Raw genomic sequence first — 17,037 nt, 5'->3', positions numbered from 1 at the left:
TCAGCTGACGTCTGATGTGTGTAACAGTTCAGTTAGGCTATGGATGAGTGGTGCACATTTTTGGCAGGCATCACATCTTTGCACTTTATTTCTGTAGTCTTCTCGTAAGGTCGGCCAGTAGTATCCTGCTCTTAAAATTTTTGTTGCTAAGCTTCTGCTTCCAATGTGGTGTCCATAGATACCATCATGGACTTCATCAATGGCATTGGCCGCATCTTCTCGGACGAGGCATTTTAGTAATGGCCTAGAGATACCCCGTTTGTACAGAACGGCTCCTATCATGGTGTAATGGCTCGCTTTATGTCTAAATGACCTTGGATTTTCTTTCTCTGGTATTGTGCCAGTTCTTAAGTAGTGAATAAGTGGGTTCTGCCAATCTTCTTCCTGTGATATACTTAAAGCAGATTTGATATCTAAACTTGGTTCTGTTAGTGTGAGATGATATAATTTATCTGATGAATCAGTTACCCTGTATGTAGCTAACTTGGATAAAATATCGACTCTGCAGTTTTTCTCTCTAGGTATATGCGATATTTCAAATTTTTGAAAATGCTGTATCATGTTTTTTGCCGAAGTTAAATACTTTTCTAAGAGTTGATCTCGTACCTGAAAGTTACCAGTTACTTGTTGCACTACAAGCAAGGAATCACAATATACCTTTAGGTTGTTTACTCCTATTTGTTCTGCTAACCGGAGGCCTGCTAGGAGTGCCTCATATTCGGCTTGGTTATTGGTTGCTTGAAATAGGAATTTGATTGACTGCTCAGCTTGGACTCTAGTGTCATCCCTGAGCAGGATTCCTACTCCACATCCGCTTTCATTTGATGCACCATCTACATATAGTTCCCGTGTCTTGACCGGTTCTTCAAGGTCGGTAAACTCTGATATGAAGTCGGCAAGTGCTTGTATTTTAGGAGATCATCATGACTGATAGGAAATGTCGAATTCAAAGAGCTCTATTGCTCACTTTGTAAGTCGTCCCACTAGGTCTGGTTTTGATAGTATTTGGCATAGAGGTTGGCTAGTCCGAACTATTATTTGATGTGTCTGAAAGTAATGTCGTAGACGCCGAGCTGTGATGACCAAGCCAAATGCTCGTTTTTCTATTGTCGGGTACCTTATTTCGGCGTTTTGTAATACTTTTCTCACAAAGTATATTGGGTGTTGCTCTTTTCCTGTTTCTATTACAAGCACGGAGCTAACCATGTTAGTTGAAATTGAAAGGAATACAAAAATGGGGTTTACCTTGTTGTGACTTCTTGAGGATAGGTGGTGAACCGAGCAGATTTTTGAATTCGATGAAGGATTTTTCACATTCGTTTGTCTAAAGGAACTTTTTGGCCTTTCTCAAAATGTTGAAGAAGTGATATGACTTGGCAGCTGCTGCAAGCAAGAATCGGGACAGGGCTGCTAGACGACCTGTGAGTTGCTGCACTTCTTTGATTGACCGAGGTGATTGCATGTTTATTACGGCCTGGCACTTGTCGAGGTTGGCTTCTATCCCCCTGTTCGTCAGTAGGAATCCGAGGAATTTACCTCCGTGTATTCCAAATGCGCATTTCTCTGGATTTAGTCTCATATTGTACTTTGTGAGTTGCTAAAAAATCTCATTAAGATCGATCTCATGTAGCTGTTCCGAGCTTGACTTGACCATCATATCATCAACGTATATCTCAATGTTTCGACCAATTTGATCTTTGAATACCTTGTCCATTAGTCTCTGATATGTTGCTTCTACATTTTTTAGTCCGAAAGGCATGACTATATAGCAAAAATTACCTTGGTCTGTTACAAATGCTATTTTTTCTTCGTCATCAGGGTGCATTTGTATTTGATTGTAACCGGAATAGACATCCATAAAACTGAGCACTTGATACCCTAAAGTGTCGTCTACCAGTCTGTCAATATTTGGTAGCAAATAGGAGTCCTTTGGACAGGCTTTGTTTAGATCTGTGAAGTCTACGCACATGCGTCACTTTCCCGAGCTCTTCTTAACCATTACCACGTTCGCTAACCATGACGAGAATAGAGTTTCTCGGATGAAACCTGCATCAAGTAATTTTTGTGTTTCTGCATTTGCTGCATTCCTTCTTTCTGTGCCCAAGTTTCGTTTCTTTTGTCTTATAGGTCGGGCGTTAGGGTTGACTGCTAACTTATGGCATATGAAGTTCGGATCGATTCCTGACATGTCAGCAGGTGTCCATGCGAATAGGTTGGAGTTGGATTTTAACGTGTCGATTAGGTTCTGTTTTGTTTCTGCAGAGAAAACAGAGCCAATGTTAGTAAACTATTCTGCTTTTCCAAGTTGTACCTGTTCTAGGTCACCCGTTGGGGGGCAGGACGACTGTTGCTATTTCTTGGATCTAGTTCGGCCAAGGTTGGAATGCTTTCCGAGTTGTAAACAGAGTGGACCCTTGTGATCATCTCCTTTGAGGTGACTTTCAAGCCTGCATTGTAGCATTGTCTGGCCTCGTTGTGGTCTGCATAGATTGTTGCTATTGTGTTATCCTGCACAGAAAACTTAACACAGAGGTGAACTGTGGAGATTATAGCACCAAATGAGTTAAGGGACGGGCGTCTCAAAATAACATTATAGGAACTTGCACAATCGACTACTAAAAATTCAATATCTAGGGTTTTTGAGTCCGGAAACTCTCCCAGCGTTGTTCTCAGCCATACGTAACCTGATATAGGGACTCTTTCCCCAGAGAACCCTACCAACTCCCCGGGTGATGGTTGTAGTGCTTTGTCGCTAAGTTGCATCTTCCTGAACGTGGAGTAGAATAAGATGTCGACGCTACTCCCTGGGTCGAGTAGAACCTTTTTTACTGTCAGTTCTCCCTTATGTATTGAGATTACCACTGGATCGTCCAAGTTTGGGCATTGTGACTTGAAGTCGGATGGACTGAAGGTGATTTAGGCCATTGGAGCCGACGTTTGGATCCTTTGTCGAGACCCTTCCATTGTCATCATGGCTTTATAACTTCTTTTCCTAGCTGTACTGGTTGTTCCTCCCCCTGCAAAACCACCTGAGATGTAGTTTATTACCCCTTTAGATGTAGGAGTTTCGACTGGTCCATGCCAGGTTCCTTTTTCTTTGTGGTTGGAGCTAAACCTCGGTTTGTCAGTATCCCTTTATTTCTTCTGGCTTCTGGAAGTGATATATTTGTCCAGTAGGCCTTGTCTTACTAATCTTTCCCATAAGTGTTTGGCTACTACGCATTTGTCAGTGGTATGGCCGTACTTCTGATGAAATGCGCAATGCTTACTTCTGTCTACATATTTTTTTATCTTGGTACGTCCCTATTTTGCTTGGCGGTTTGATCAGCTTGTTGTGCAGTATTTTCTTTATGATGTCTTCCCTTTTGGTATTGAACTTGGTGTACGAATCGAACTTTCGTGTTAATTTGAAAGGCTTCTTGGGGTCTTTGTTCTGAGGCCTGGGGGTTTGTCCTCTTCCTTTCGGGATAATGTCCTTTTGTTTCTCCGAGCTTCACGTAATTCTTCGATTTCGATTTGTCTGGTTGCCTTCTCTTTAAACTCTTCCAATGTCTTCGGTTTTGCAACTGCTATTGCTTTCTGGAATTTTCCAAGTCGGAGGCCACTTTTTATCGCGTGTAGTTGCACTTTCGAATTGAGGTCTGGGATTTTCATGGCCACTATTGTGAAGCGCGTCATGTAGTCCTTCAAACTCTCATGTTGTCCTTGCTTGATTGTACTGAGATAGTCTGAATCTCACACATAAATTTTGGACACCGTAAAGTGGTTTACAAATAGTCTGGCAAATTCGTCGAGGCTTGATATTGAACCTGCAGGTAAGTTAGAAAACCACAATAAAGCAGCTCCATCTAGAAAAGTTGGAAAAGATCGGCACAAGATGGGATCGGAGTCACTATTGAGAAACATCATGGATTTGAATTTTGTGACATGAACTTTAGGATCTCTGATCCCCTTGTACAGCATTAAAGTCATCGGGAGTATAAAATTTTTAGGCATTTTAAAATTCATTATTTCTTCTGAGAAAGGGCCAGTCCGTCGTCTTTCTGTTTTGAGAGGTGTTTCTCCTGTCTTTGTGTTTGACTCCGACTGACGTTCCTCATGGAGGTCGACATTGGCCTTCTTGTTCTCGTTCTTTTCTTCCCCGTTGTTTTGTATGGTTGCTAACAATTCGGCCATTCGTTGGTTTTTCACTTGTAGGGCGGCGTTAGCGCCCAAGAGTTCGGCGTTGGTTGGATTGGCCTAAGGAGTCACTGAATGATCCGTCATGTTTTGGCTCCAGATAAAAGGAAAGAAAGCACAAATCGATTGTAGTAGTGTTAGATCAAAACTAAAAGCGAGGCTGGGGCCTCACGGTGGGTGCCAAATGTTCTATCAAGGATACTCTTCTCTGAGGTATTTGGTCGGCGAAATTTCTGGAGATCTCAGCGTCTCAACTTAGAAGTGGAGCACCCTTGTGAACTTGAACTCGAGCGTGGTACCTGCAAAAAGGTCTCTGACGCTCAAGTCAACAAATGATCTTTTAAAAAGAATGAGTATAAGATTGGTGACGAAGTTGTCTTGTGTTTTGTTATGTTGTGTGGCCTATTGTTGATTTATAGACTCTTTTGTTTGAACTATTCGTCGGTCCGTTAGTCGTAAATGGCTAAGGTCGAGATTCTCGGGAAGAAAAGGGGGTCCGCTGGTCATGGACGACTAAGGCCGAGAATCTCGGAGAGAAGTGGGTTACGATGATAAGTTTAATTTAATTTGAATTTCATTTTATCCAATCGAGGTATAACTCGTTTTTTCCGAGATACGAGGGATACGATACATAATCCATTGAGAATAATAATATAGTAATAATGATTATTGATTATTGAGTCATTGAAATATAAGAAAATATTATAATAATAATTATTAAAAATATATAAAATAAAATATTAAAATTATTGATAAATTTTAATATAAATAATTATTAAATATTAATTTGTATATAATTGATTATATAATAATTTTTGAAAAATAATTGAAAAAAATGTATATAAATTGTTACTAAAATGTGTTATATTAGTATAATTGGAGCCAAAATATAAGTTATTCTAGAATAAGTGTAGAATAATATGACGATGAGAGGAGACAAAATAATGGTAAGCTTTGTATGTGTACAAAATCTAATTTAAGTGCTGGTGGTGGTTGTGGTTTTTTATGCACGTGCAGTGGCGCGAAGAGTACTGTACTACTGTCACGCTCCTCAATATATAAAAAATAAAAAATATAAATATAAAGTAGAGTCTAAAAAGTGTTATTCTTTTGCATTTGACTATTTGAGATTGTTTTCAAAATCTTAGAAGTATATGAGGGCGTATTACGAAAGGTCAAATAACTTCCTATATAAACAGTATATAGATAAAAATTAATGAAGATTTTTCTAAAAAATCATAAAGTTAATATTTAATTAGGGTTTAGGTTCAATCCAATAATTTTATTTTTAACCTAACAAAGGAAAAAAAATGGGAAATGTTAAAACATAAAGATAACTTTGGGTATTGGTTAAAATTTTTATACATGGTATTCGGTTCATATATTATTTATTTATAATGAAAAATGAGAAAAACTTACGTATCATACACTCCTTACATATAAGGGTATCTATGAAGATGAAATAATTATAAGAAAAGCCGACGTCTATTAATTAAAATAATGCAGGGCAAAAGAAGTTTCCGGTTACTAATTATTGACCATATTGACCAGTAGTGAATGATTGAATGCTAAATGCTTATTATAATAGACTGAAGGGTAATTTACATTAATTAATTAAATATTTGTCCATTAATAATTTAATATTACTCGGATATTTTTATTCAAGTTTGTTACCTGCGTATTCCATTTTAATCTGTGATATTAAAAAAGTTTGATTTGTCCTTTTATACATAAATCGAATACAAATCCAATTTACAGACAAATTTAAAGTTTTGCTAATTTACTAAATCGATGCTCACAAAATCAATTTAAAGAAAGAAGAAGTTTAAAGTAAATCGAACCAGCCTAATATATTTTACATATAGTTCACCTTAAAATAATTTGTAGTAAGATATGATTTATTCTTTCAGCATATTACGAAGTAATGCAATCTGATTTAGCAATAGAGGTGTCCTATAAATACACTCAATGTTTATTATTGTCTATAAGGTAGTGTTTGGTGTAAAGATAGAGATTGAAAGACTAAGACTGAGAGACAAAGACTAAAAGACAGAGATTGAAATAAATTTTAGTATTCTGTTTGGTGTAAAGTGGGAGACAAAAATTAAAACAAGAATGAAGCTCTAATTTAATTTGCACAAAGAATAAAATTGAAAGTAATTAATTGAAATGAATGTATTTTAGGTATAAAATGTTATTAAAGTTTCAGTCTTTATCTCTAAAAATTTCAATCCCATGTGTCCTCACTTTTTGGAGGTACTAAAATATTAAAATTTTGGGAATAGAGACAGAAATTTTAGTACCAGTCTCTGAGCCAACAAACATGATATTGAGTCTCAGTCTATCAGTCTCTGTTCCAATATCTCAAAACAAACGTTATCTAATAGCACACACAATGACTAATGAGTGTCTTTATTCGACAATCAACTAGTTTTGCTGAACTATAAAATACCATACTACAGAAATTAATTAGAAGTCCATGGCATCAATCGTGTGAATAAATTATTTTATAGGAATCTTTTGTAATAGAGAGTGATGGAGATTTGTAAGTTTTGTTTCACTGTTGTCGTCAATTTTTCGAGGTGAGAACCCATGAATTGTTGATCAAGTTTGGGGATGTGTTCGCTACTTCAGGAGGACTAAATTAGAACCCTCAATCTGTTGGACTGCTAGGAGCCTTTATCTCAATACATGTAGTTGTCTCTAGCTCTGTGCTTGTAGTTGCACTGGAACTAGCGTTAGTGGTATCTTTGTTCTTTGCAGTTGATTTAAACGCGTTAATGATGATGCTTGTGACGTTGGTGATAATTGTTCCTTTAGTGAGTTTGTGATTGCGATAGCTACTTCTCCTAGGATGATACTAGTTTCAGCAGGGGGTGAAAAACCCGATCCCCTATGAAAGATGCACTGTGGGATAATGATGATGTGGAGCCCGCTATGATAAGAGAAGATAGCTATGGGGATTTAGGGATAATTCCCGCCGGACAGGGTATCTCTTCAAGTTCCAGAAAGTAGTAATATCTGCTGCACTTTTCGACTTTGAACTTGGAGATTATGGTAGAATAGAGTTTTTTGGATGTAGAATACAGATTTGGGGGTAGAGATTCTCATAATATTTTGGCTCCAATTGAGTTCTAAGTTAGACAATAGTTCCAGAGTAAAGAGGAAGTCGTAGTTAGTGTCAAGAGTTATAGCATCTGTCATGTGTTGAGTATAGGATGCTGGAGTTAGATCACATCAAGTACCATAAAAAATGTAAGGAGTTTGGAATGGATTGTAATTGGTTGATTCAAATCACTCTTTGACAGCAAAAGGGCACGTGAGAGGTCAAAAGGTATAATGGACCTCACACATGTCTGGCCATAGAGATTTCTATTGATCATAGGTAGCTTAATTACCAGATCATATGTGCCTTCATCTTTCCTACGACCTAAGTTGATGTAGCTGTGTTGAGTAAGGTCTTGCAAAAAGCAACAGAGGCAGGTTATAATTTTAGACCGAGTTACAAGATGGTTTGATTGGTTACATGCAGAAGGCAGTTGCATGAATTTATTAGGAATGGGAAGAGTCATAAAATAAGTTTGCCATGATGGGTTATAGGTGTGCACGCAATAATGTTGGAAAGTATTGCGGTGCTCAATATGAGTCCTGTCCGAGTTGGAGACCAAGTCAATGAGTTGTCAACTTATTTTCACCGGCTTTTCAGGACATTCTCACCATGTGTCGAGGCTTTTAATCATTGCAGGCTGGTACGCGAAATCGTGATTATTCGTTCCCTGGCTATAGTGCAAAAAACTTGGTGTGGGAGAATGTGATTTCAAGACTTCTTCACAATTCCGTGTAACTAACCAGCAAGTGCACTGAGTCGTCCAAGTAATACCTTACGTGAGTAAGGATCGATCCCATGGAGATTGTCGGCTTGAAGCAAGCTATGGTCATCCTTGTAAATCTCAGTCAGGTGGATTCAAATGGTTATGAGGTTTTGATAATTAAAATATAAATAAAATATAAAATAAGATAGAAATACTTATGTAAATCATTGGTGGGAATTTCAGATAAGCGTCTGGAGATGCTTTGTTGCTTCTGAACGTCTGTTTTCCTACTGCCTTCTTCCAATCATGCGTTACCTCCTTCCATGGCAAGCTGCATGATCCTCTCGGATGAAAACAAATCCATATGCGCTGTCACCGCACGGCTAATCATCTGTCGGTTCCTGCTAGCGTCGGAATAGGACCATTGTCCTTTTGCACACTGTCACTTGTGCCCCACATTCGCAGGTTTGAAGCTCGTCACAGTCATCCCTTCCCAGATCCTACTCAGAATACCACAGACAAGGTTTAGACTTTCAGGATCTCAGGAATGCTGCCAATAGTTCTAGCCTATACCACGAAGACTCTGATCTCACGGAATGGAATGCTTTGTTGTCAGGAGAGGCAACCATGCGTCGTAAACCAGGAGGCCAAGAGATTCACACTCAAGCTATTGCAGGTAGAATAGAAGTGGTTGTCAGGCACGCGTTCATAAGTGAGAATGATGATGAGTGTCACGGGTCATCACATTCATCAGGTTGAAGTGCGAGTGAATATCTTAGAGAAGAAGTAGGCGTGAATTGAATAGAAAAACAATAGTACTTGTATTAATTCATGAAGAACAGCAGAGCTCCACACCATAATCTATGAAGTGTAGAAACTCCACCGTGAAAAATACATAAGTGAAAGAGGTCTAGGCATGGCCGTGAGGCCGGCCTCCAAACGTGAACATACAAGTTCAAAGATAAAAGATTCAACAAAAGACTCCCTAAAATAAATTTCTAAAAGTAGTTTTTATACTAGACTAGTTACTAGGGTTTACAGAAAATGAGTAACTAAGTACAGATAGTGCAGAAATCCACTTTTGGGGCCCACTTGGTGTGTTCTTAGGCTGAGCATTGAAGCTTTTTTGTGCTTAGGCTGTTCCTGGAGTTAAACGTCAGCTTTGGTGCCAGTTTGGGCGTTTAACTCCAATTTTGGCACCAGTTTGGGCGTTTTACGCCAAGATATTTTAGGCTGACTTTGAACGCCAGTTTGGGCCATCAAATCTCGGGCAAAATATGGACTATTATATATTTATGAAAAGCCCAGGATGTCTACTTTTCAACGCAATTGAGAGCACGCCAATTGGGCTTTTGTAGCTCCAGAAAATATACTTCGAGTGCAGGGAGGTCAGAATCCAACAGCATCTGCAGTCCTTTTTTAGCCTCTGAATCAGATATTTGCTCAGGTCCCTCAATTTCAACCAGAAAATACCTGAAATCACAGAAAAACACACAAACTCATAGTAAAGTCCAGAAATGTAAGTTTTGAATAAAAATTAATAAAAATATAAAATTAATTAAAACATACTAAAAACTATGTAAAAACAATGCCAAAAAGGGTATAAATTATCCGCTCATCACAACACCAAACTTAAATTGTTTCTTGTCCCCAAGCAACTAAAAAGAAAATAGGATAAAAAGAAGAGAATTTACAATGAATTCCAAACTTATCAATGAAAATTAGTTTCAATTAGATGAGCGGGACTTGTAGCTTTTTTGCTTCTGAACAGTTTTGGCATCTCACTTTATCCTTTGAAGTTCAGAAGATTGGCATCTATAGGAACTCAAAATTCAGATAGTGTTATTGATTCTCCTAGTTTAGTATGTTGATTCTTGAACACAGCTACTTTATGAGTCTTGGCCATGACCCTAAGCATTTTGTTTTCCAGTATTATCACCGGATACATAAATGCCACAGACACATAACTGGGTGAACCTTTTCAGATTGTGACTCAGCTTTGCTAGAGTCCCCAGTTAGAGGTGTCCAGAGCTCTTAAGCACACTCTTTTTGCTTTGGACCACGACTTTAACCGCTCAGTCTCAAGCTTTTCACTTGACACCTTCACGCCACAAGCACATGGTTAGGGACAGCTTGATTTAGCCGCTTAGGCCAGGAGTTTATTCTTGTGGGCCCTCCTATCCATTAATGCTCAAAGTCTTGGATCCTTTTTACCCTTTTCTTTTGGTTTAAAGGGTTATTGGCTTTTTTTGCTTGCTTTTTCTTTTTCTTTCTCTTTTTTTTTCTGCAAGCTTTTGTGTTCACTGCTTTTTCTTGCTTCAAGAATCAATTTTATGATTTTTCAGATTATCAAATAATATTTCTCCTTTTTTATTATTCTTTCAAGAGCCAACATTTTTAACATTCATAAATAACAAATTCAAAAATATGCACTGTTCAAGCATTCATTCAGAAAACAAAAGGTATTGCCACCACATCAAAATAATTAAACTGATTTCAAGATAGAATTCGAAATCATATACTTCTTGTTCTTTTGTAATTAAAAATATTTTTCATTTAAGAAAGGTGATGGATTCATAGGACATTCATAGCTTTAAGACATAGACACTAGACACTAATGATCATGTAATAAGACACAAACATAAATAAAACATAAAGCATAGGGAACGAAAAATAGAAAAATAAGAACAAGGAAATTAAAGAATGGGTCCACCTTAGTGATGGCGGCTAGTTCTTCCTCTTGAAGATCTTATGGAGTGCTTGAACTCCTCAATGTCTCTTCCTTGCCTTTGTTGCTCCTCTCTCATGGCTCTTTGGTCTTCTCTAATTTCATGGAGGAGGATGGAATGCTCTTGGTGCTCCATCCTTAGTTGTCCCATGTTGGAACTCAATTCTCCTAGGGAGGTGTTGATTTGCTCCCAATAGTTTTGTGGAGGAAAATGTATCCCTTGAGGCATCTCAGGGATTTCATGATGAGGAATTTCTTCATGCTCTTGTTGAGGTCCATGAGTGGGCTCTCTTGTTTGCTCCATCCTTCTCTTAGTGATGGGCTTATTCTCTTCAATGAGGGTGTCTTCCTCTATGACAACTCCAGCTGAATTGCATAGGTGACAAATGAGATGAGGGAAGGCTAACCTTGCCAAAGTAGAGGGCTTATCCGCCACCTTGTAGAGTTCTAGGGATATGATCTCATGAACTTCTACTTCCTCTCCATTCATGATACTATGGATCATGATAGCCCGGTCTATTGTAACTTTAGACCGGTCGCTAGTAGGAATGATAGAGTGTTGGATGAACTCCAACCATCCCCTAGCCACGGATTTGAGGTCAAGTCTTCTTAGTTGAACCGGCTTGCCTCTTGAATCTCTCTTCCATTGAGCGCCTTCCACACAAATGTCCCTAAGAACTTGGTTCAACCTTTGATCAAAGTTGACCCTTCTAGTGAAAGGGTGAGGATCTCCTTGCATCATTAGCAAGTTAAATGCCAACCTCACATTTTTCGGACTAAAATCCAAGTATTTCCCCCGAACCATTGTGAGCGAATTCTTTGGGTTCGGGTTCACACTTTGGTCATGGTTCTTAGTGATCCATGCATTAGCATAGAACTCTTGAACCATTAAGATCTCGACTTGTTGAATGGGGTTGGTGAGGATTTTCCAACCTCTTCTTCGAACTTCATGTCGGATCTTCGGGTATTCACTCTTTTTGAGCTTGAATGAGACCTTGGGGATCACCTTTTTCTTGACCACAACTTCATAGAAGTGGTCTTGATGGACTTTTGAGATGAATCTCTCCATCTTCCATGACTCAGAGGTGGAAGCAATTGTCTTCCCTTTCCTCTTTCTAGAGGTTTCTCCGGCCTTAGGTGCCATTAGTGGTTATGGAAAACAAAAAGCTTTAGCTTTTTCCACACCAAACTTAGAATAGTTGCTCGTCCTCGAGCAAGAGAAGAAAGAAAAGAGTAGTAGAAGAAGAAATGGAGGAGATGGAGGGTTGGTGTAGGTTCGGCCAAGGTTGGTTGTAGTGTGTATGTTGTGTGAAATTGAAGGTAGTGAGGAGGGGTATTTATAGGGTAAGGGAGGGGGGTTCCGTCATGAAGGGGAGGGTTTGGGAGGGAAATGGTTTGAATTTGAATGGTAAGGTAGGTGGGGTTTTATGATGGATGGATGTGAGTGGTGAAGAGAGTATGGAGAAGAGGATAAGATTTGATAGGTGAATGGTGTTTAGGGAAGAGGTATTGAGGTGATTAGTCAAGGATATTTAGAGAAGAGTGTTATGGAAAGGTGTGAAAAGGAGAGAAGAAGAAGTGGGGTAGCTGGGGATCCTGTGGGGTCCACAGATCCTGAGGTGTCAAGGAATTTGAGTCCCTGCACCAACCTGGCGTTCAAACGCCCATTTTATGCCAAATCTGGCGTTTAACGCCAGCTCTGCTACCTTTTCTGGCGTTAAATTCCACTTTGCTGCCCATTCCTGACATTAAACGCCAGCCAGATGCCCATTTCTGGCGTTAAACGCTACTCTGCTGCCCATTTTTGGCGTTAAACGCCAGCCAGATGCCCATTTCTGGTGTTTAATGCCAGCCTGTGCCAAACAGCCCTTTCTGGCATTAAACGCCCAGAGTGCTGCTCATTCTGGCATTTAACGCCCAGAATGCTGCCAGGCTGGGCGTATTCTGCTATCCTTACTGGCGTTTAAACGCCAGTAAGCCTGTCCTCCAGGGTGTGCTATTTTTAATACTATTTTTCATTCTGTTTTTTATTTTTCAGTTGTTTTTGTGACTTTACATGATCATCAACCTAAAGAAAACATAAAATAACAATGAAAAATAAATAAATATAATTAAATAACATTGGGTTGCCTCCCAATAAGTGCTTCTTTAATGTCAATAGCTTGACAGTGAGCTCTTAGAGAGCTTCACAGAGACTCAGAGCTTGATGTTGGCCTCCCAACACCAAACTTAGAAGTTGAGTGTGGGGGCTCTGTTTGACTCTGTATTGATAGAAGCTTTTCATGCTTCCTCTCCATGGTTACAGAAGAAGATCATTGAACCTTAAACACAAGGTAGTCCTCATTCACTTGAAGGACTAACTCTCCTCTGTCCACATCAATCACAGCTCTTGCTGTGGCTAGGAAGGGTCTTCCAAGGATGATGGATTCATCTTCATCCTTCCCAGTCTCTAGGATTATGAGGTCAGCAGGGATGTAATAGCCTTCAACCTTCACTAAGACATCCTCTATAAGTCCATAAGCCTGTTTCCTTGAATTGTCTGCCATCTCTAGTGAGATTCTTGCAGCTTGCACCTCAAAGATCCCTAGTTTCTCCATTACAGAGAGAGGCATGAGGTTTATACTTGACCCAAGGTCACACAGAGCCTTCTTAAAGGTCATGGTGCCTATGGTACAAGGTATTAAGAACTTTCCAGGATCCTGTTTCTTTTGAGGTAATTTCTGCTGAACCAGATCATTCAGTTTATTGATGAGCAATGGGGGTTCATCCTCCCAAGTCTCATTACCAAATAACTTGGTATTCAGTTTCATGATTGCTCCTAGATATTGAGCAACTTGCTTTTCAGCAATATCTTCATCCTCTTCAGAGGAAGAATACTCATCAGAGCTCATGAATGGCAACAGTAAGTTCAGTGGAATCTCTATGGTCTCTATATGAGCCTCAGATTCCTTTGGTTCCTCATTAGGGAACTCCTTGAAGGCCAGTAAACGTCCATTGAGATCTTCCTCACTGGAAATCACTGCCTTTCCCTCATCTACAGGTTCGGCCATGTGGGACGTGTTTATGTCCTTGCACTCTCTTTTTGGATTCTCTTCGGTATTGCTTGGGAGAGTACTAGGAGGGAGTTCAGTAACTCTTTTACTCAGCTGACCCACTTGTGCCTCCAAATTTTTAATGGAGGACCTTGCTTCAGTCATGAAACTGAGAGTGGTCTTAGATCGATCAGAGACTACAGTTGCTAAGTCAGAGTAGCTCTACTTAGAATTCTCTGTCTGTTGCTGAGAAGATGATGGAAAAGGTTTGATATTGCCAAACCTATTTCTTCCACCATTGTTATTATTGAAGCCTTGATTAGGCTTCTGTTGATCCTTCCATGAGAGATTAGGATGATTCCTCCATGAAGGATTGTAGGTGTTTTCATAGGATTCTCCCATGTAATTCACCTCTGCCATTGCAGGATTCTCAGGGTCATAGGCTTCTTCTTCAGAAGAAGCCTCCTTAGTACTGCCTGATGCAGCTTGCATTCCAAACAGACTCCGAGAAATCATATTGACTTGCTGAGTCAATATTTTGTTCTGAGCCAATATGGCACTCAGAGTATCAATCTCAAGAACTCCTTTCTTCTGAGTTGTCCCATTATTTACAGGATTCCTTTTAGAAGTTTACATGAACTGGTTATTTGCAACCATTTCAATGAGTTCCTGGGCTTCTGCAGGCGTCTTCTTCAGATGAAGAGATCCTCTAGCAGAGTGGTCCAATGACATCTTGGATAATTCAGACAGACCATCATAGAATATACATATGATGCTCCATTCTGAAAACATGTCAGAAGGACACCTTCTGATCAATTGCTTGTATCTTTCCCAAGCTTCATAGAGGGATTCACCTTCCTTCTGTCTGAAGGTTTGGACTTCCACTCTAAGCTTGCTCAACTTTTGAGGTGGAAAAAACTTGGCCAAGAAAGCATTGGCCAACTTTTCCCAAGAGTTCAGGCTATCTTTAGGTTGTGAGTCCAACCATGTCCTAGCTCTGTCTCTTACAGTAAAGAGGAAAAGCATAAGTCTGTAGACCTCATGATTAACCCCATTGGTCTTAACAGTGTCACAGATTTGCACAAATTCAGCTAAAAACTGATGAGGATCTTCCAATAGAAGTCCATGAAACTTGCAATTCTGCTGCATTAGAGAAACTAATTAAGGCTTAAGCTCAAAGTTGTTTGCTCCAATTGCAGGAATTGAGATGCTCCTTCCACAGAAGTCAGAAGAGGGTGCAATAAAGTCACCAAGCATCTTCCTTGCATCTCCACCATTGTTGTTGGGTTCAGCCATCTCTTCTTCTTTTTCGAAAAATTCTATCAGGTCCTCTCCAGAGTATTGTGCTTTAGCTTCTCTTAGCTTCCTCTTTAGAGTCCTTTCAGGTTCCGAATCAGCTTCAACAAGAATGTTCTTATCCTTGCTCCTGCTCATATGAAAAAGAAGAAAACAGAAAAGAATAGGAATCCTCTATGTCACAGTATAGAGATTCCTTTATGTGAATAGAAGAATAGAAGAGTAGAATGAAGAAGAGAGAAGATGAAAAATTCGAACACAGAGAGGGAGAAAGGGTTCGAATTATAAGACGAAGAGAAGTGTTAGTAAATAAATAAATAAATAGAAAGAGATGAGAGAGAGAGAATTCGAATTTTAAATTAAAATAAAAGGAAAATATTTTTGTTTTTATTTTAATCATTTGTTATAATTTGAAAATTAAGAGAAGAATAAAATTAAATTAAAATTTAAAATAATTAGTTAATTAAAAGGAATTTTGAAAAAAATGGTGAGGAGTTTTCGAAAATTAGAGAGAGAAAAGTAGTTAGGTGGTTTTGAAAAAGATAAGAAATAGTAGACTTTTAAAATCAAACAGAAAGTCAAGTATTTAATTGAAAAAGATTTAAAAATCAATTTTGAAAAGATAAGAAGTTAGAAAAGATTTTGAAATTGATTTGAAAAATATATGATTGAAATTTATTTTGAAAAAGATTTGAAAAGGAAATTAAAAAGATTTGATTTTTGAAATTAAAGTTGATTACTTGACTAATAAGAAACTAAGAGATATGATTTTAGAATTTAAAGATTGATCCTTTCTTAATAGGCAAGTAACAACTTGAAAATTTTTGAATCTAAACATTAAATGTTAGCATTAATTATAAAATAAGAAAAAGATTTTAAAAATCAAATTTTTTTAAATTTTCAAAAATATTTAAAAAATGAAAAAGATTTGATTTTTGAAAAAGATTTGAAAAAGATATAAATTTTAATTTGAAATTTTGACTTGACTAACAAAAAATAACTAAATTTTAAAATTTTTTGACTAAATCAATTCAAAATTTCAAAATTTATGAGCAAAATAAAGGGAAGAATATTTTTTGATTTTTGAAATTAATGAGAAAAGAGAAAAACAACTAAATGATGCAAAACATAAAAATTCAAGATCAAAATAAAAATGTATGCAAGAACACTTTGAATGTCAAGATTAACACCAAGAACACTTTGAATGTCAATATGAACACCAAAAACTTATTTTTGAAAATTTTTTAGAAAGAAAAACATGCAAAACACCAAACTTAAAAATTTTTAAACTTTAGACACTAATAATTCAAGAATGCATATGAAAAACAAGAAAAGATACAAACAAGAAAAATTTAATGATCAAATAAAAAAAATCATCAAGAACAACTTGAAGATCAATGAAGAACAAAACTCAATGCATGGATTTTCGAAAAATTTTAAAGAAAGATTAAAAAGATGCAATTGATACCAAACTTAAAATTTGACGTAAGACTCAAACAAGAAATACAATTTTTTTTTTTTAATTTTTCGAAAATTAATTTGGAAAAAGAAAATAAATAAATTCAAAATTTTTAATAGGAATTCCAGGAATCATGCAATGTTAGTCTAAAGCTTCAGTCCAAAAATTTAGACATAGCTAAATAGCCAGCCAAGCTTTATGTGAAAGCTTCGGTCCAAAAGATTAGACATGGCCAAATGGCCAGCCAAGCTTCAGCATACAAATCAGACATACAACAGCTGAATTGATGAGAATCAAAAAGCTCTTGCAATGATAAGTGAAAGCCTTAGTCCAACAAAAAAATTAGACATGGCTTAGCAGCCAGCCAGGCTTCACATATCATCTGAAACTCTAGAATTCATTCTTAAAAATCCTAAAGAACATAGATTAATTTATTTTATTTATTCATTATATTTTTTTGAAATTTTTTTCGAAAATAAAAAAGCTTAAAAATAAAATAAAATTACCTAATCTGAGCAACAAGATGAACCG

General features: G+C 37.6%; 1 protein-coding gene, 1 non-coding gene and 1 pseudogene across 2 annotated transcripts; 1 reads left to right on the top strand and 2 right to left on the bottom strand.

The window, feature by feature from the left end:
• Nucleotides 1-1,969, bottom strand: LOC148570019 (uncharacterized). Its single transcript, XM_088506786.1, has 2 exons — nt 1,780-1,969; nt 1-902 (listed from the first exon to the last, which is right to left on the bottom strand). Exons 1-2 carry the CDS (start codon nt 1,967-1,969, stop codon nt 1-3), a joined length of 1,092 nt encoding a protein of 363 aa, XP_088362912.1.
• Nucleotides 1,970-1,972: 3 nt separating this feature from the next.
• On the bottom strand, nt 1,973-2,973 carry LOC148570018 (uncharacterized; annotated as a pseudogene).
• Nucleotides 2,974-14,541: 11,568 nt separating this feature from the next.
• Nucleotides 14,542-14,645, top strand: LOC148570017 (small nucleolar RNA R71). Its single transcript, XR_015908769.1, has one exon. It is a non-coding gene; the product is annotated as a small nucleolar RNA R71 (small nucleolar RNA).
• The last annotated feature ends 2,392 nt before the right edge of the window (nt 14,646-17,037 follow it).

The sequence above is a fragment of the Arachis ipaensis genome, chromosome B3 (genome assembly GCF_059453495.1).
Source record: "Arachis ipaensis isolate K30076 ecotype BB chromosome B3, ASM5945349v1, whole genome shotgun sequence".
Taxonomy (NCBI): domain Eukaryota; kingdom Viridiplantae; phylum Streptophyta; class Magnoliopsida; order Fabales; family Fabaceae; genus Arachis; species Arachis ipaensis.
Note: the sequence above shows the minus strand (reverse complement) of the source record. Positions and strands in the feature narration are given on the sequence as shown.